This window comes from Vombatus ursinus, unplaced genomic scaffold (genome assembly GCF_900497805.2).
Source record: "Vombatus ursinus unplaced genomic scaffold, bare-nosed wombat genome assembly UNPS02014797.1, whole genome shotgun sequence".
Taxonomy (NCBI): Eukaryota; Metazoa; Chordata; class Mammalia; order Diprotodontia; family Vombatidae; genus Vombatus; species Vombatus ursinus.
This window is the reverse complement of record NW_020954575.1, coordinates 5,381,849-5,402,583: the sequence shown is the minus strand read 5'-3', so window position 1 is coordinate 5,402,583 and position 20,735 is coordinate 5,381,849. Positions and strand designations below refer to the sequence as shown.

The following is a 20,735-nucleotide window of genomic DNA, read 5'->3' as shown; positions in this document are numbered from 1 at the left end:
CTATCTCTCTATGATTCTATGAACTACAGCCATAAGAACAAAATACCTGGGAGAGGGAGTAAGGGATACATGGAAAGAAAGGATCCTATAAAAAATTCAGAAAAAATGTGGGTGGACTCTTGGAAAATGATGCAGACAAGAACTTTCTACCTTATTAATCCAAGCCCGTGCCTTGTAAAAAACTCAATGCATATTTTCATGTAACAGGAAAATGAGTTATAGGAATTAAGATGAATTTAATCTAAGATTTTGAACAATTGTCATGTGATTCTGGTCTTAAACACAATTTCTTATTGGTTAAATTTTCATTCATTTTTCATTTCGGACTCTCCTGAGTCAAATAATTCTTCATAGGGAAATTGGGATCAGCAAGTGTTTGATTTACTTACAAGCTGAATTGCAGTTATATTATTACCAGTTAAAAACAGAAATGCTTGCTGAGCAAAAAAAAAACAAAAAAAAAGGGATGTGTGTGTGTGTGTGTGTGTGTGTGTGTGTGTGTGTGTGTGTGTGTAGAAAACAGAACCAAAAGAAAAAAAAGGCACAATGACTAAAATAATGTAAATAAAAACAAGAGGAAAAGGCAACAAAACTTGGGTTAATTCAACTATCAGTAGCTACCCTAATCATACATCGACTTTCCTGCTAACTACTGGTAAATTACAAAAGTAAAGTTAATATATAATATCAGTCCCATTTGCTTAAGTATTTATGAAGAATGTATTTGGGGTAGTTGGTGGAATTATTTGGGTATGTTGGTTAAGAAATATCTGCTGTAGGGGCAGGTAGGTGGCGCAGTGAATAGAGTACCGGCCCTGAAGTCAGGAGGACCTGAGTTCAAATCCGGCCTCAGACCAAACACTTGACACTTACTAGCTGTGTGACCCTGGGCAAGTCACTTAACCCCAACTGCCCCCCCAAAAAAAATTTTAAAAAAATCTGCTGTATAAAGATAAAATGCATCCAAATTAATTCATTTTAAAAAAATAAAAAATGACCATTGATAGGTAGGTAGATGGACTTTCTTCATCTACACAGGGAAAGATAAAACTTTATGGGTGAACTTGTGTCTTCACAAGACAAATATTTGTTTTTAAAAAATTAAATCATTTTCCTTTTTTTGATGAGATCTTTTTTCAGAATCTGTTTTTAACAAATCTGAAGGAAAACAGGAGGACTCCAGATGATTTGTATCTGACAATGTTAGTTTCCCCCTTGATTTACCTGTTAATATTTCTTGTATGATGATACAAAAGCTGTAGATGTCTGATTTGATGGTAGCAGCCTTCTGCAAGATTACCTCTGGAGCAGACCAATTGTATAATAAAGCTGGGATGGGAACACGAGTCAGGTCCTTGTGGACATTTCCATCATGACTAGAGCACAGAAGCACAAAAGACACACTTCATGTCTGAAATAATTATCCATCATGACTGCCCTGCCTCCCCCAAGTATTTCTCTCTTTTTCTCTCTCTTCCACTTTTTTTTAGTTTATCTGAAAGTATTAAGAAATAAATATTTCTCCAGTCTACAGTTCTTTCCAGATCTTTCTGCCTGGCTTTAGGCCTAACTCCTTTCTTTTAGAAAATGTGTAACAGAACAAAAGCAAAAATTTCTCCAAATAGATATAAGGTAGATAATTGGCAAAAACTGGATTAAGTAATCAACTTAGAATAAGAAACACTGCTTGTCTGGTTAAGAGAATTGTTTTTCCTGTCCCCAGAAGTGGAGAATTGTAACCCATCTTAAATCAGTGCCTTCATTCCTGCTTCTGAAGGGATTAGGATATGGACCACATGGTCCCTTTGTTTACTCCAGAATACCTGGAGTATTTTGGCAATAGGTAATGAAGAAATTGAGTATTTCTAGAAGATGAAGTGATTTTTGTTCTCAAAGATGAAGAGAATATTAATCCCAAACTGTATTTTATCATATTGTGACCTTTCCCTTGTTCAAGATACCTACAAATGTTACCTCATGTTGTCTTGCATTAGAAAGATGCCCCGGGGTTTGGAGGAACTATGCCAGCTCACTCTCTCTCTCTAAACCAGAAATGCATGGACCTATTTTTTGCATTTGACAGTGATGACTGCCTTCTCCTTCCAGATACTTTTTCCTGTTTGGGTTTTTCTGACAGTATTGTCTCCAAATTCACCTCTTTTCTACTTACCACTCCTCAGTCTCCTTTGTTGGCTCATCATTGCATCTCATACCCCATTTCTGTGGCTACTGCTATCCTGGATCCTTTTCTCTCCTTCCTCTGTATTCTCTCAGTAATCAACAGATTCTTTGGGTTTAACTATCATCTCTCTGAAGATAATTTTTAAATGTACTTATCCAGCCCCTGAGCTTGGATCACCAGTTGCCTATTAGACATTTCAAACTGGATGTCCTGGGAACATCTTAAAGTTAACATGTTTAAGACTGAACTTACCTTTCCCTCTAAACACTCCTCTTTCCCAAAAGGTCCAATTTCAGTACCACCATTCTTCCAGTGTCTCGGGTTTGTCATCTCTGTATTATCCTCAACTCCTCACTCTCCCTCACCCCGCAAATCCAATCAATTACCAAACCTTGCTGTTTCTACTTTTCTAACACCTTGTAGGATGCTGGGAACACAACCTATGACTTCACAGACAATGCTAACTACCTTTTGTAAATGTAAACAGCAAAAGAAGATCCAACTATTTTATGGTAAAATTTGCACATATGACCACAGGTCATCTATAGCATTACAACTTCTTTGTTCTGCTTCTGTATTGTAACTGGCCTGAAGGTAGGTGTGGAGATCCATTTTACTTTGTCCTGCTGCTGCCCAGGACTGGCCACTTGTGAGTAAGGTCCCTCAATTAACCCAAATAAAACATACTAATAACCATGCTGGTGTGGACTGCCCCTCTTTCTTCAGTGTCTCAGTATTCTCTCCAAATGTATGCCACACTCAAACTGGCATAATCAGGGTAAAACAGATCTGCCCCCTTCCACACCTCTTGCATCTAACCTCTTCTTCTCCACTCACACAGCTTATACCTTAGTTCAGGCCTTCATCATCTCTCACCTAGATTATTGAAACAGGTGGCAAATTGGTCTCCATGCCTCAGGTCTCTTAAAGTTCTGGTCTACTTTACCTACTGCTGCCAAAATAGTTTTCCTAAAGTGCAGATTTGAATGTGTCACTTCCCTCTACAGTAGCTTCCTATTGCTTCTGGAATAAAATATAAATTCTAACTTATAGAGCCCTTTATAAAAAAAAAAACAGGTCCCAAACTACCTTTCATTGGACCTTCCTTACTCCACTCTTTAATCCAACCACACTGGACTTCTGTTTCTTAGAAACAGGCAATAAGCATCTATTAAAAGTCTATTAAGCACTAAGAATATAACAAGAGGCAAAAGACAGTCAGTCCCTGTCCTCCAGCTCACAGTCTAACGACCTCAGTTCATTTTTCATTTTCTGTCTTTTCACCTAGTTCCCAAGCTTGGAATTTCTTCCTAAGTATGTTCATTTAACTTTACATTTATGCCTTATGTATTCTTATTTAACTAGTTAAACTCCTGAAGGTAGCATATCTAAAACCTAATAATGACTGCTGCTTCATCAAGTCAACCTTTAAGGTACTCAACGTTTTAAAGAGATAAAAACTTATTATCTTTTCGTTAGCAAAAGACACACCAAAAGAAACCAATTTCACAGAAACGTTTCTCTACTTTTTACCCCACTATAAAAAGAAGAGAGTAGAAAAATTCACTCAGCCCATGTTCTCTTCCTCTCACCCAAGTCAAAGTAAGGAAAAACGATCATCAATGGTAGGTGACAGCTGCTGATCAGCAGTGTCACAAACCAGCTTCACACTCAGAAGATAACACCACAGCTCCTCCTCATGGTTACCTCCATTCTATACTTTCAGCCATAATTCTCTAGTAACATACTATAAAAATGATCCCTAAAAGCACAGTCTTAACCAGCAGCTTCACCACGCGCCTGCCACAGCCGACCCCGCACACTGTTCGCTCACGGCTACCCTCCTGACTCCCACCCAAACCGGTTTCACGCCGCATCTTTCTGAACAAGCACGCAAAGGTGCAAGCCCCACACAGTTCATTCCCCTAGCCAGAAGTGGTCCAGAACCCCTAAAGCCTCACGAGTGATTATTAGCATACTGCCTCCGGACAGCCAATCACATATGGGTGGCTGATCCGAACCCAGCCCCCCCCCCCCCACCCAAGGCTGAGAAAACTATCCTGCTGTGACCGAGACTGGTGCACCGGGGTGGCTTTCCAAAAATAACAAAACACCCTCCCTCTGAAAAAAAATTATATGTATTTTGTTTTTCTTATATTTTTATTGTATTTTTATAAGTATGTATTTCTGATGAGAAAAAAATTTTAGTCTGGATGGAGCCACAAATAGGAATGCTGATGAAGGCCAAGACTGTCTTTCAGTTAGAGATCCAGGAGTGGCGAGGGAGAGGCCCAACCAGGGTGGGAACCAATCAGTCAATCGAGGGGCTGAAACCCGAATGGGACAGAAGTGGAATGACATCTAGGATGATGGAATGATGCAGAGGTGGGCAGTTTGCCCATCCTCGAACCCAAGGCCGGGACAGGGGGCTTCGGGGCTCGCTGCTCAGTCTCTAGTCTGGCCAAAAAGACTGATTTAGGCTTGACTGGGACAAAAGAGGAGCTCCAGGGGGAGCCAATGGCCAACCTCGGGAATTCAGGGCAGCCCTAGGGTCATCTGAGAGCAGCGGCCCTCAGCTTAAGGAGGCCTGGGCAGCACTTCTCAGAGAAGCAGAAGGCAGAGTTTTAGCTGAGACTTGACAGAACAGGCCTGGAAGGCAATCCGAGAATGAAGCTCGGCCAGGGAAAATACCTGGAGACTCCAGTCACTGGAGCCAAGCACAAGGAGCTATGTAAGGGCTAGGAAGTTGCCCAGGTCATGAAAGGCTTTAAAAGCCAAACTGAGGACTTGATATTTTGCCTAGCGACCATAGGGAGAGGCAGGAATTTAATGAATAGTGTGACCCGTCCTTTGGGGAGATTACTCAGACAGCTAGGTGGAAGATGGCCCAGGAGCCAACCAGAAGACTACAGAAGTAATCCAGAAACTGGTGGTGAGGCCCTGTCCTTGCCCCAGGAGTTTCAGAGGAGAGAAGGGCAAGAACCTGAGAGGTGTTGCTGAGAGAAGGAGATGAGGACAGGTAGGTAAGGAGCCTGAGGGAATGGGAGGATGGTGGTGTCCTTAATAATAATGAGGTAAACAGGATAGGGGGGAGGGGAGATAGAAGGAAGGGAAGATTAGGGGAAAGGGTATTCAGAATGCACACCATAATGGGGTAGGGGGAGGGATGAGATGGGGAGAAAATGTGGAACTCATAATGAGGAGGTTAGGAAGAGAGGAGAGAATGTGTTCCATTTTAGATTTGTTGAATTTAAGATGCCTAAGGGTCATCCAGTTTGAGATAGTCAACAGACAACTGGAGATTCAATATTAGAGGTGAACAGAGGTTAGGAATGAAAAAATAAGTAGATCTAAGAGTCACTTACATGGAGATGATCACTGGATTCATGGGTGCTGATAGGAAGAGAGAGAATAGAGAGAAGAGAAGAATGTCCAGGACAGAGTCTAGGATTAGAAGATGAAACCTGGATGAAGATCTATTATCAAAGAAGCCTAAAAAGGAACAGACAGGTAGGAGAACCAGGAGAGAGCAGAGTCACTGTGACCTAGAGAAGAAGGTGATCAACAGTGTCAGAGGCTACTGAAAGGTCAAGGATGAAGACTGAGAAAGTCTTGAGATGCGGTGATTGAGATGAGAGTGACTTTGGAGGGGGTAGTTTTTATGGAATGATGTCGTTGGAAGTCTGACAGTATAGAGCGGAGAAGCATGGAAGGGAGAAAGCAGAGGCACAGATGATAGACAGATGGCTACCTCACAGATTTCAGACAGACACTTGCCACTCCACCACCTGCACAGCACATATACAGATGAAGTATCAAGCTATAAACTCTAAGCTAATGTGGTCTTTTTTTAAAAGTATGTTTCCTTAGTCTGTGATTCTCTATCTCTTGAGGTTCTCAGTCTTGATGATCATGCTTACTGCTTTAATTTATTCACATGCTTTGCTGAAATATAGGAAATACAGGAATACATTTCAGTAGTTAATGGGATAGACTATTTGAAAATGGAAAAATCTGGGACATGGGGTCACTACAGTCTTCATTCTCCTCAGGTTGCACTCCCAACCTCTCTATCATACCTGGACAGACCGCTTCTTCCTTTACTTCACATCTCAGAAGTATCTTTCGCCCCTGCCCTCTCCCTCTGATTGGATGGTTCCTCCCAGAACCTCCAACTAAGGAGGAGAGGAGGGGAGAAGCATTTACTCCTATACTAAGCACTTTACAAACATCTCATTTGATCCTCACAAAGGCCCTGGGATTTAGGTGCTATTACTACCATTATTTTACTGATGAGGAAATGGAGTCAGAGAGAGGCTCTGTGACTTGCCCAGGGTCACACAGCTAGTGAGCGTCTTCCTGAGTCCAGGCCCAGCGCTCTACCCCCAGACAACCATCTCTCCAATTCTCGACAGGTTACATTGGAGACTTCTCCATCATTAACACCCCCATCTACTCCCTTCCTCTCTCTTTTCAGCTTCCTTTTATGTGTGGTCTTCCTCTGTTAGAATGAAAGCTCCTTAAGGACAAGGAACCATCTTTTTACTTGTATCCTCAGCACTTAGCACAGTGCTTGAAATAGTTAAGTACTTAAAAAGTTTGGTTTTGAGTTTTTTGACTGTACAAACCTCAAGGTCAAAAATCAGCTAGCAGACACACAGCTAGTAGAACCAGGCAGCAAAGAAGTATCATATCAGGCAATTCTTGACACTCAAGAGGATGAACTTTTTTCAAGAAATTGGGAATTTAAACCAAATGAATTAGTTAAACAAATGTAATCAACATACCCTCTTTCCAAATGTAGGAAGGCAGTTAATCTTCACCTTTTGCAGGGCTAGTGTTCCTAGAAAATGGCGTGAAAACTAAAAAATGTGAATATTGACACACTGAACCTATGGGAAATAGGAGGTAGGGTTCCCATGACCACCAAAAAGTAATCTTTTGCTAGAGACTGCTGAAAATACACTTTTCTGTATATAATTCTTTATAACAGAACATTAATTCTAACAATATGCACTTTTGCTAACACAGTATCCATGAAATAACCCATAAAATGAAGAGAGGAGGAGAGGCAACATTGGACTCGATTTGGGGCAGGGAGGGATATTTCAGAAGCACCCTGAGGCAAAAAAGGGAAAGGGCCAACCTGCCCTCTCTAATCTCCTTTCAGTTCAATGGCTGAATCACTCCCCAAGAAAAGCACTTGCCTCTAGGGGCAAGTCCCAGGCCTGCCTGGGGTGCCTTCTGCTCAGCTGAGCAGACCAGGGAAGGTGAGGAGGCAGAGGAGACCACCATCTCATTCATCCACAAACTTAGAAGCTTATCCAATTTTTTTTTCTCAATTCCCTCATCATGCACTTGAGAGATTACTTTTAGGAACAGATTCATGAATACTTTTACAAATACTTCCCTTCTTTTCATGGATGTAACAAATAATAGATTTGTTAACACCAAACTCACAGGCTGACCTTGGCTGCAGACATTCCATAAAAGTTTATCTAATACCTTTATTTTCTCATTAAGTTGAATTCCTTTTGGTTTACAGCCTAAGTACTTGCACTATACTTTGGGTGTAAAACTGCAATACAAAACTTGAGTTTTAAAGGCAAACAATGAAAATATGCAACAAATAGACATGGAGTTATTTACAACAGTAGGATCAACAAGATCAGTGAAGCGCCTAGTACAGGAGTGGGGAATCTTCGGCCTCAAGGCCACATGTGGTCCTTAAGTACGGCCCTTTCAATCCAAACTTCACAGAACAATTCCCCTTAATAAAAGGATTTTTTCTGTAAAACACGGACTCAGTCAAAAGGCCGCACCCAAGGACCTAGAGGTCAACATGTGGCCTCAAGACCAAAGGTTCCCCACCCCTGGCCTAGTAGGATACTAGTTACTACATAGATACACAGTTACTAGCACCTCTCATTGTTTTCTCTACTGGGCACAGCCAAGAATGTGTGTGGTTGCCAATTCAAAAGTGAGGTTACTAATGAAATCGTGAGAATTCTTGAAATCACACTCAAATGTTGAGGACTGACTGTACGTAGTATTTATGGCAAAGGGCTTTTTGATGGCTTTGCACTATTAAGTTCTATATAAACACATTGATTACCCTGTTAATAACAGAAAATGGTTCAATGTACAAAATAAATCTTCAAAGAAAAAAAAAGGCATTCTGAAATGACCTGAAAGATGGCCCCTTTCAAAGTAACAACACTGGTTTTCTATACCTTTCTATCATGTATTCCAAGTTGGTCAGTCTTGCTTCACCTGCTGACACGATATGGATGGCATAGGAACTAAGGGAGCGGTGCACAAATCCTCTGGAGTGCAAATATCTTAGTGCATCATTAATTTGGAGGAGTAAATGCACAATCATCTCCATGTGCAGCACAGGAAACTGGGAACGCTGGAAGTAACCAAATAGCATAGTTATTGAAAAAAAAATAAAACTCATCACAATCTGATTATTAAAGAGGGCACATTTGTTTTTGAGAAGCAGGATGGCATAATGGGATCCCCTCAACAGATACTTCTTTTCCTTTTTTTTTTTTTTTGGCAAGGCAATGGGGTGAAGTGACTTGCCCAGGGTCACACAGCTAGTAAGTGTCAACTGTCTGGATTTGAACTCAGGCCCTCCTAACTCCAGTGCCAGTGCTCTATCCACTGTACCACCTAGCTGCCCCAACAGACACTTTTAAGAAAGTATATAAAATTCATCCAAACTTCTCAGTGAATAACAATTTAAAGCAGCAGTTAGCAAATTGTGATTCGAGAAGGAAGCCATCTCATGAAGATGCCTCCATAGTAGAAACAATGAAATCAACAAATGGCCTTAGGAGCAAGTGGAGCGCCCTTCTCCTCAGTTGTTCCCACTAGTCCCCCAGACCTGCTGCAGCCCTCCCTCCTCACACGTTCTCTTTCAGAAGTCAATGAATTAGGGCTAGTCTTCACTTCCAAGTGAAGATAAACTGGGTAAGCTCCCTGGATTAATGTTCTAATTAAACTATCTAATGAGATTACAGGGCATTGACCTTTGACAAGAGTAGGAATTCTTAGACTTTGTGTGTAGAGGATTTTTTAGCAGGCTGATCAAGTCTACAGACCTTTTTTCAGAATCATATTTTAACTTTATCAAATAAAATACATACTATAAAGGAAACAAATCATATTCAAATAAAAATGTAATCATTTTCCAAATTCACAGACCCCAGGTTAAGCATCTCTGGTCTATACACATTTGAAAGGCACCCCCAGAGAAGTAGACACATTGTGGCCTTCTCTCTGGGAGGCTCCAAAGAACCCCTCTGATGCATTCCCAGGAACTGAAACTCAAACTAGTCCGTCTGAGGTTAGGGTTGATGAAAACTCTCTCCTGTATCAATAATACATATCTACATCTATGTCTATATGTGTATCTATACAGTACTACTCTTAACAAAGTTACATTAAGTGATATTATTTTGAAAATGGGCTCCTCTCCCTTAAAATATTGCCAACTGGCATAAAGCATTTAATTCAATAATTCAACAAATATCCTTTGGTCTGACAGGATTTGTGAGGTTTTCTTGTACTCCATTCCCTGAAATTCAGGGGTTTGAGTATCAATGACAAGGGATACAGAACAGAAAGAAAAACCTAAGAGGTAAATTTCTCAGACTCATCTTTCCTCTTTCTTACAAAGAAGATAAAGGACAGGAGGTAGAATCAAGAAATACAAAATGTCACTTCTGTATTTTACTTGGTTAAAAAAAAGCAGAGTAGTTGAGTGTCTAATGTCTCAGGAATTAGTAGAGCTAGGTTTGAGTCCTGGCCCTATCTCTTTTAGTTGTTTTAGGTGCTTGACATCACAAGGCATATATTAAAAGGGGACTTTTACAGGGGCAGCTAGGTGGCGCAGTGAATAGAGTACTAGCCCTGAAGTCAGGAGGACCTGAGTTCAAATCCAGCCTCAGACCAAACACTTGACACTTACTAGCTGCGTGACCCTGGGCAAGTCACTTAACCCCAACTGCCTAAAAGAAAAAAAGAAAAGAAAAAAGAAAAGGGGACTTTTAGAAGAGGAAACACATCCAGAGTAGGATATGACATGCCTAGACACATATAGTTAAAGTGGCAAAGCACCCTCAGTTGGCACCAAGGTGACACTGATAAGAGTACCAGCCCTGGGAAAGTCACTTAACCCCAACTGCCACACCAAAAAAAAAAAATCACCTTCTGAAATTAGAGCTAATGGATGACATTAGCCAGCTGCAAAAATAACCAACTTTAAGAGATGATGTATAAAAAGGTTGTTGATGAGGGAAGGATGTTTGAGGTGAAAGGGTAGAGAGGAAGGAGTCATAGATTCTGGAATCAAGAGGACCTAGATTCAAACCTGGGATCTGTTACCTTTGTGTTCTTGGGTAAGTCACTCAAACTGGGCCTCAGTTTCCTCATCCATAAAACAGGGGGGTGGGTGGGATTAGATGGCCTCTAAGGTTCCTTTTAGCTATAAAATCTATGAAACTGTCTTCAGGTATGCCCCTATAAAAATGTCAGGGTCCCTTCAGCAGCCTAGTTCATTCCAAGCTACCTAGATTTCTCCTTTTTGCCCCCTAGAAGCCTGAAATAACAAATGTAACTAACATAAAATAAGCTTCGATTCACTAAACTGTATTTGAAAGGAGGTAATGCTATTATATTTTATAGGGGTATTATATTAAATGCCCCCTAGTATACGGGCAGCTAGATGGTTCAGTGGATCTTATAGGGCTGGACCGGAGTCAGACAGACCCGAGTTCAAATCTGGCCTGAGATACTGACTAGCTCTGTGACCCTGGGCAAGTCACTTAACCTCTGTTTGCTTTAATCCACTGGAAAAGAAAATGGCAAACCACTCCAGTATTTGCCAGGAAAACTCCACAGGCAGTATTAGAGTGCTATAGTCCAGGGAACTGACACAACTGAGCAACTGAACAAATGCTATTTTAACAGATTTCTCTTACTGGTGGTACAGTGCCCCTATTGGTGAGATCACAGCCCTACCCAACCCTCACGGACTTCATGACCAAAGTGGAACCTCTCTTTGAAGTTGAAATTTTGTAGAACATCAGTGATAATTGCCCAGGGAAGAGGATGGCCTGACAAGCAAGATCATGAATCCTAGGAATGGAGGGCAGAACCAAGATGGCAGAGACAAGGCAGGGACTCTCCTAAGCTCTCTCCACAATCCCTCCAAAGACCTTTAAAATAATGCCCCAAAACAAATTCTGGAGCAGCAAAACCCACAAAAGGGTAAAACAATTTTCCAGCCCAAGACAAGTTAAAGGTTGGCAGACAAAGTCTACTGTACCAGGGAGAGAATGAAGCACAGTCTGGTGCAGGCCTCACCAGTGCTGACTGAGCCCCAGAAAAGCAGGACCAGGCCATGGGAGTGACTGAATCAGCAGGGGCAGTGGCTGCTTCTCGTGTTCTCTCAGCCCACAGATGGTAAGGGGGTCAAGCAACTGATCAGAAGGAGATTACAGGGGTCTCTTCGCTGGCACTGGCAGCAGGAACTCTATTGCTTTGCCCATACCTGGATTTGGGTTGCAGTGCTAGGTGGTAGTCCCAGGACTAGGAGGAGCACTAGCACACCAGAGCTTGTAGCTGCATTAGAGCAGGGACCCTTGTCACAGTTCCAGGGCAGAAAAGAGTGCTTGCGGTCATTCACAGACCGGAGCACAGGCCAGTAGAGTAGTAAATATCTCTCCTTAGATCATACCACCTTGGAAGAACTGAAAACTTAACAGGTCTCTAGAAGTATCTTTAAAAACAGTTGCATAAGGGGCAGCTAGGTGGCGCAGTGGATAGAGCACCAGCCCTGGAGTCAGGAGGACCCAAGTTCAAATCCGGCCTCAGACACATAACACTTTACTAGCTGTGTGACCCTGGGCAAGTCACTTAACCCCATTGCCTAGCCAAAATAATAATAATAATAATAATAATTAAAAAATTTAAAATATAATGAAAACAGTTGCATAAAACCCCTGAAGCTTGTGACAGTGAGCCCTCCACCCTGGAAGCACAGCCCTACTTCAGCAGAGTTAAAAGTCAAGAAATAGGCTGGAAACATGAGCAAACAACAGAAAAAAAGAAGAGTAAAACACACACTCAGAAGAAGACAACAAAGTCAAAACTCCTACATCTAAAGCTTCCAATAAAAATATGAATTGATCTCAGGCCATGAAAGAGCCCAAAAAGGATTTTAAAAATCAAGTTAAGAAAGGGTAGAGAAAAAACTGGGAAGAGAAATGGGAATGATGCAAGAAAACCATGAAAAAAGAGTCAACAGCTTTGTAAAGGAGGCACAAAAAAAAAAATGAAGAAAATAACACCTTAAAAAACAAAATCAGCCAAATTGTGAAAGACATACAAAAACCCAATGAAGAGAAAAACCCCTTAATAAGCCAAATTGGCCAAATGGAAAAAGAGGCACAAAAATTAACTGAAGAAAATAATTCCTTAAAATTAGAATTGGAAGCTAATGACTCTATGAGACGTCAAGAAACAATAAAACAAAGCCAAAAGAATGAAAAAATAGAAGACAATGTGAAATATCTCATTAGAAAAACAACTGACCTAGAAAACATATTCAGGAGGGAGGGAGAAAAATTTGGAACTCAATTTTAAAAATGAATGTTGAAAATAGCTTTTTATATATAATTGGGGAAAAACAAAATACTGATTTTTTAAGGCAATTGGGGTTAAGTGACTTGCCCAGGGTCAATAAGTGTCAAGTGTTTGGTCTGAGGCTGGATTTGAACTCAGGCCATCCTGATTTCAGAGTCAGTGCTCTATCCACTGTGCCACCTAGCTAACCCTTAACGCTAAATTTTGGAAAAAAGAATCCTAGGCATCTCTCTAGAGTGAAGAAGGGCATCTCAAACTATTATCTCTTGAAGGGGACATCCCTTAAACTCACTTGACTATGACCTGCTCATTAGTCAGCCATCTATTATTATTCCTACGTTTGCTACAGGGATTGGCATGTACTGGTAAGCCTAGAAGAGTTCTGTTGTCTTGTAAATTTAAAAACTGGCATTCTGATTTAGCAACCTCCCTCTTGGAAGTTTGGCTACTGTGATTCAATCCCCTAGAGAGCCTGATTCTCTCTGGGTGGGCTGATAAAATCAAGTCCCTGAGCCAGCAGAACTGAGCATCACATTCTGGAATCTAAAGAAGGCCTCACATGAGTGAGGGCAGCTGCTCTCTCTCACTATCACCTTTGATAAATACAAGTCTTAAAAAAAGTTTTAAGACAACAGGAAAAAAACACAAGAGATGGCACAAAGCAGGACATAATTAATTATAAACTAGTGAGTATCTCAGAATTCCTGAAGGATCACAAAGTGTTCTAAATGTACTCCAGATACAGTCAGTCAAGTCTGTTGATAGAGGAGGAGGATCCTATGTACCTACTGGGAATTGAGGGGCCCTGAAAGACCCATCTACCCCAAGACTTGTCCCTACCAATCTATCAAGGTACCTGAAATACCATTCTTAAAATAAAAATTCTTATGGTTTTCTGGGTGGGTGTGTGCACAGTTGCACATTCTAAATGGTATGGGGCACTATGCTATCTGGACTTGTTAATACATAAGCCAGTATACAAAGGGAGAGTAATCATTTTATCTTATAAAATTACTAAATACCTCCCATTTTCCCCTATCCCAGATGAGTCCTCAGGGTATTAGACACAGATAAAATTGGAAGGTCAGAGGGGGTTAAAAGCATAGGGTATTGCCTTGGCACAATGGGCAGCAGGGGGAATCATCTTCATAAACCGCATTAACAGGGATTCATTAAACACCCACCACGACCCAGGGGACTGTGTTAGGCACTATGGAGGGAGTGATAAAGAGATCTGCTACAGCACAGCTGATAGCTACAGAGCAGCTGGGTAGCTACAGAGAAGTAAAAGAGAGGATCCCTGCCTTCAAAGAACTGATAATCAAGTAGGAGAGATAAAACCCACACTCTAGTACATTACCCTACATGTGAATGTATGATAAGGTGAGTATCATAAAAGACCAAAGTTCTATATAATTTTAGACACAGAGGAAGTGCTTCCAGCTGGCCCTATCAAGGCAGGCTTCCCAGATCAGGTGGCATGGTGATGGGCCTTGAAGGATAAAAAGATTTTCAACAGCTGGAGATGTAGGGAGAGAAGAGGTTGGGATTCTAGACAGAGGGAAAAGCATAAGCAAAAGTTTGGGGTGGAGCACAGCCAGCCATCTTTAGGGAGTAAAGTAAAATAGGAATCCAGAAGACAGAGGGCTCTCCTGAACCAGGCCATAGTATATTAGACTCCCTGGGCAAGCAGAGGTGGAAAGAGGCTGAAAGAGGGCCAAGGGACCAAAGAAAAGCTGGGAAGGGGAAGGACAGCAAAGATAACCTTTAAATCTGCTCAGTGATAGCCACAGCCATTGTCAAGAACATATAAAGAAAGTTTCCTTGAGATAAGGGTGGCAACTTTGCTCTAAGGTCAATCAAAAGACACCTTCACCTGGTTGATGGAAGAGTGGGTTCCAGCAGGGCTGGCCACTGAAAAGTTACAGAAGTGAGTGGAGGTTATTTTTTTTTCCTGCAAATGAGATCTTTATCAGAGAAATTTTCAGATTTCCTCCCCTGCTCAGTTAACTCTCTCCCTTCTTTTTTTTAATTAATTTATTCTGATTTATCAATAATCACTTCCATATGCTTTTGAGTTTAAAATTTTTCTCCCCCTTGCTCCCCACCACCCTCCCCAAGACGGCCCACAATCTGATATAGGCTATACATTTACATTCCTATTAAACATATTTTCACATTAGTGATGTTGTAAGTAAAAATCAAAACCAATAGGAGGAACCATCAGAAGGACAAAACAAAACTCAACAGAAGAGAAAAAAAAATAGCAATTCAACTTCCATAGTTCTTTCTTTGGATATCAATAGTATTTTCCATCACAAGGCCTCTGGAGATGTCTTAGATCCTTGTATTGCCGGGAAGGGTGAGTGGAGGTTATTGAGGTATCTTCCTACCTCCTTTCTGAGCACAAGCTTTACTTCCTCCTCCTCTGTGCCCAACACGGCATGCCCTGGCAGCAAGCTGGTCCTGGCCTGTTGTTCCGGGTAGGGCTGGTTTTCTGAAAAGCTGAGCTCCTTTGCTCTTAAAGGACCAGGAAGACAGCTGAGAATTTGAGGTGCTGGTGAAACTGGATCCTTGGGATCCTTCATCTAAGATTTGACAAAGTATGATATCAAATACACTAAGTGATTAGACTGAGGGAGTCTGTACCTGAGTTTCTGTACCTTGTGATAAAGAACTGGACTAACACACAATGAAAATGAAAGGAGATTTCATTGTCTTCCAAACTGTACTCAGCTAAAATGAAGTCTAGATGGGGATGAGGGGTCAGCTTAGCACTATGTTGTGTGTGACAAAGACTGAGATTGAACTGGGTAGATATAGTCCACATCTGCTCTATCTCTTGCTTTCTGCATGCAGAAGCCAGCTGTTACCATGAATAGAGTGCAGCACCTAAAGTCAGGAAGGACTGAGTTCAAATGCACCTGTCACTTAACTGATATCTGCCTCAGTTTCTTTTTCCATAAAATGGGATAATAATATCACCTACCCGTTGTGAGGAGAAAAATGAGACTTTTGCAAAGTGCTTTGTAAACCTTAAAATGCCATATAAATGCTGTTATTACCAATACTATAACACACACCTACCCAAAGGCCTAGTAAATTGTGACTTTCCAAACATGCATAAATGGAAATTAATTTTTTTTTTTGGAAGAGAGTGGGCAAAGGGGAAGAGACTGGAGCTGGGGGGGGGGGGGGGGAGGAAAGAAATCAGAAAACAAAGTTCTTTACCCTTTCATGTAGGATGCTGTACAAGGAGCCAATGTTAATCCGCTCATACACCAGACGAGTTTTCTCTAGATCCTGAGACAAACACACTGCCATCAGCTGCAGCAAATGGGGATGGCGTAATTTACTGTGAAGGAGAAAAAACTTCAAAGATCAGGAGTGTGAAAGGAAGTGCAAAAAGGTCTTTCTCCTTTCTTCTCCTTCTTGGCACTACTTAAACCACACAATCTTAGCCCCTCTCCTGCCCTGAGAAGAAGCCCAGCCCTGCCTGCCATCTCAGCCTGCTCTGCTGCCTTTACAGATACCAGTGTAGATCTAGATTGACCCTGGGTGAGAGATTTTACTTCTGCTTCCTCTTCTGTGAGAGGGTGAGAGGAGCAGGACCAAGAGTCTTTCCTATTCTGATCCAGCAACAGATTATGTCTGGAGAAACCTGTGCAACTCTTACTGACTATGCCCTAAGGATATACAAAACAATTCAGGGGAGGACTATGAAGCCTCTAAAATTTTTTCAAATAATTTTCATATACATTAACACAATGAATTCTCACAATAAACCCATGAGGTAATAATAATAATAGTCTTCATCCTCTCTAAGCTGCACTCCTGATTCTTTAAAACTTTCTCTATATGTCCCAGACACCTCTTCACCCCTCACTTCTCACACAGAAGTACCCTCCACCCCTTTGGCCTTTCCTTCTGATTAGCTGTTTCTTCTTTGAATCTCCATTTTAAGGCGAGGCCCAGGCCAGCATGTCTTCACTTCTCTCCAAATTGCATTTCTGACTCTTTGATATACTCAGCCTGATTCCCAGTGCCTTAATCTCCCTGTCCCGGTCAAAAAACAAACCAAAATAAAACCCACCCCTTCTTTTCTGCTCTTTTATGTGTTGTCTTCTCTTTCAGAACGTAAGCTCTTTGTGGGCAAGAACTATCTTTCTTTCTGCCTGTACTTGTATTCTCAGTGTTTAGCAAGATGCCTGGCACTTAGTAAGCACTCAATTAATGCTTGTTGACTTGATTTGACTATGAACCTTATAAAGTTGGTTTTGTTTAATCCCACTTACAGGTAAAGAGACTAAAATTCAGAGAGGTGACTTATCCACAGTCACACAGAAAGTAGGGGGCAAAGCTGGGATTCAAATCAGACATGTCGACTTCTAATCCAGTGTCCTTTCACTACATTACAATGATGAGGAAGACCAGGTGACTAGTCCCCTCAGGCTAGTGACTAGAGAACCTGAACTCAAAACCACATCTCCTTAGCACAAGGTCAGGTGCTTTCTCCATGACCACATCTCTCTTCTACATCACCAAGACAGAAATGCCCCTTTGCATCAGTACCAATTCTCATTTCCTGGGGTTTCATATGCTCTCCTGGGCCTCCTTCTAAGACCCACTCGGAGTTTCTGAACAGACAGACTCTCCTTCCCAGAGAAGACAACTCTGAGCTGCTGAGACACACACATGTCATGTAAATGAGGGAATCGACATTCTGAGAGAATCCAGTCCCCCTCTTCCTGAGTTCAGTTATGGAAAGGTACTTCCCCAAGGCCTGATCAGCCCTGGTCAAACTAAGAGCTGAATTCCTGGCCTGGCAAGAGCTGGGAGATCCATAGAAGCACCCTGAGGGGGATCAGTGTAGCATCAGGGACATCATGGAAACTTTAGAAGCATAAAGAACCTGGATGCACAGGGTTCACAAGCACCAAGCACTAGAGCTGGAAGAGATCTCAGAGGCCTTCTATTCTAGGATAAGTCCTTTACAGATAAGGAAACTGAGGCCCATAACAGTCAAGTAACTACCACCAAGGACACACAGATAGTAAGAGTCAGAGGTAGAATTTTACCCTAGACCTTCTGACTTCATAGTCAGGGCTCTTTCCATTTCACCACACTGTCCCCTCAAAGTCAGAAAAATAACATGCCTATAAACTATGGTGTTGAATAACTGATCTCATGTTAGAAGACCTCTTCTAACTTTCTAATTTGCCATATATCCTTGACCAGAGCCACCCCTAAGGCACAGGCCAAGCAGGGACACCATACTTGCTAACCAGCTGCTGGTACCTGGGCAATAATTACTCAGGGAGGTAGATGGGAAAGAAGGAAGTTCTGCCAGCTGGGATTAAAAGAGATCTCAGGCTTTAAATTCTCCCACCCCTATGCACTAAGGCAAAGCAGGTGGGACTGCCCTTTCCTGTTTTTTAATTCAAAATTAAATTTACTCCTGTCTCAAATTCTGTATTTCTATCCCCACCCCCACTTTCAATGTTTTTCAAAATTAAAGTTATTTTCTGCTTCAGCGATACCTAATTTCACCTGAATACAATAGTTTATGCCCAATTTGCTCCAGGTCTACTTCTCACTAGAGATAGTCTTGAGCCCTGCATCCCTAACCCCTTGGAAGGAACAAGATTATAGATCTAGAGATAGAAAGGAAGTTACTTAGTCCAACCATCCTTGTTTTACAGATGAGAAAATTGAGACCCAGGGGTAAACAATCTTAGCAGGAGCTGATATTGACACAGCCCTTAATTTAAAGTGTACATTGTGCGTTGTATGCACATGATGTTGTCTGACCCTCAGCACAGTCTTCTGAGGTAGAAAGTTTGGGTATTACTATCTTCATTTTAGATTGTAGGTCAGAGGACCTGAGTTCAAATCTTGGCCCTGTCATTTTTGTGACCCTGGACAAGTAACTTCACCCTGGGCCTCTTGGTTTCCTCCTCTGTAAAATGAGGGGGTTGGACTAGATGACTTTTAAGGGATTTAAACAGGCAGCTAGGTGGCACAATAGATAAAACCCTGGGTTTAGAATCAGGAAGACTCATCTTCCTGAGTTCAAATCTGGCCTCAGATACTAACAGTGTGACCTCAGGCAAGTCACTTCATCCTGTTTACCTCAGTTTCCTCATCTGTAAAATGAGCTGGAGAAAGAAATGGCAAGGAACTCCAGTATCTTTGCCAAGAAAACCCCAAAATGGTCAAAAAGAATCTGACATGACTGAAATGACCCAACAACAACAACCCCACTCTAACTCCATAATCCTAAATGGATTATTATATGGTCACACAGCCAACATCTAATCCAATTTTAGCACCTCCCCACTGAGCAATGTGGCCTCCTGAGGCTTGCTTAGCTATATACTCTGACTTGGACACCCTAGTGGTATCTCAAGTCATGTCACACACTCACACCCTCATATTTCTCCCTTACCTACTATGCTCCTGTTCTGCAATCAGCAAGTCAGCAAACCGAAGCTTACTGCAGTTTTGGTGAGTTGCAAAATTAAGTTCCTTCACGGTGACTCTACTGCCATTCCACACCAGACTAAACAAGGAGGGAGAAAGCATTTTCAGTCAACTTCTCACAGAGCAGGCTGTTTCAGCTGAAATCCTGTTTCCTGACAGACGTGTCTATTACCTCACTTGACACCTAGTGTGGTTCAATAGGTGAACAATGATGATAACTAGTCACATCTATCACGTCATTCTTCTTTACTGAATATTTGTATTAGCACCAACAAAGGAAAGGAAAGTATAACTCATTCTATCCTTAAAAGTCAGGTCATCTTTGTCACCAATCAGCAAGCACAAATGTTGTCCTGGGTGCTGAGGTAGATATAAGCTTCTTCAAGAAGCTGGTGGAAAAAAGTTCACAGCCAGAATCTAGTAACAACAGGCAGAGGAAAGTCTCCAGGCTAAAAGGTCTAGAGCAGCCTCTACACACATCAGGAGTCTGGAGAAGGGAGAGCCAAGTAGGCTATCAGGGCACAGGACTTCCTGAAAGACGCTGAATGTGGGCTAAATCTAAGAGGGTGGACAGGATCTGAACAGGAGATGGGGGAAGATCTACCCCCTTACAAGAGTTCAGGCAATCAACAGATGCTTATCAAAGGTATTCTGGATTCAAGGGGCAGCCCCAACTGTGCCATGAGCATGCTTTTCAGGCACCTGTTCTATTTCTACTCTGACTTACCTACAAAAACATAAGCTATACTGAGCAAAGCCTTGATTGAATGAAAATCAGTTTGCTGAGACACCTACTTAGACACTGCTGAGACACTTCTCAATAACAGAGAATACATATTAGGAGTATAAGGGTATAAGGCTGCATGGGGAGTACAGGACCAGGTTATAAAGGTTGATGAAATCCAGGCGGAGGAGTTTTCTGGATAAATGCTATCAATGTTTCTCCCAAGTCAAAGGAAGATGAGGGTTCTTTTAAAATAAATGGAAATAAAAGCCACTATTTGTTGTTCCTATGAAAATGGGGCCATTTGGTGGGGTAAAGAGCTGGCCCAAATGGTACTTCTATTTTATGTTTGATGATAGTGGCAAAAGGAAGATGGTCATGGATTTTTTAGTCAGGCCAGTTCTCTAGCTACAAATGAAAATACCTGAGATCTTTCTTAGAGACAATATCTTGACCTATTTTGCCACTACAATTTGTACTGGATTTAATGGGTGATAGGAAAAGATAATGATCTTTTCATTAACAAGAGAAGCAGTACTTAGTCTACACAGACCACAATAATGGTTTCATAAGGAATAAGGTTTCTTATGGTTGGATAGAAACATCCAAAGTTTAAGAAAGACACATGCAAACAAATGATCTAAGATAACTCAATCTTCCTGTGGTTCAGGAAGCAAATGTTCAGAGTGA

At 41.6% G+C, this 20,735-nt stretch overlaps 1 protein-coding gene and 1 non-coding gene across 3 annotated transcripts in view; both read right to left on the bottom strand.

Moving 5' to 3' along the window:
* Window positions 1-20,735, bottom strand: part of TEX14 (testis expressed 14, intercellular bridge forming factor) — a 153,522-nt gene that overhangs the window by 67,523 nt on the left and 65,264 nt on the right. For both annotated transcript variants that reach the window (XM_027870356.1, XM_027870357.1), the window contains 4 exons: window positions 19,287-19,400; window positions 16,070-16,193; window positions 8,416-8,594; window positions 1,225-1,376 (listed from right to left, as the gene is read on the bottom strand). In XM_027870356.1, coding sequence (XP_027726157.1) covers window positions 1,225-1,376; window positions 8,416-8,594; window positions 16,070-16,193; window positions 19,287-19,400 — 569 coding nt within the window. The remainder of the gene's footprint in view (window positions 1-1,224; window positions 1,377-8,415; window positions 8,595-16,069; window positions 16,194-19,286; window positions 19,401-20,735) is intronic.
* Window positions 3,747-3,960, bottom strand: LOC114049365. Its single transcript, XR_003569859.1, has one exon. It is a non-coding gene; the product is annotated as a small nucleolar RNA U3 (small nucleolar RNA).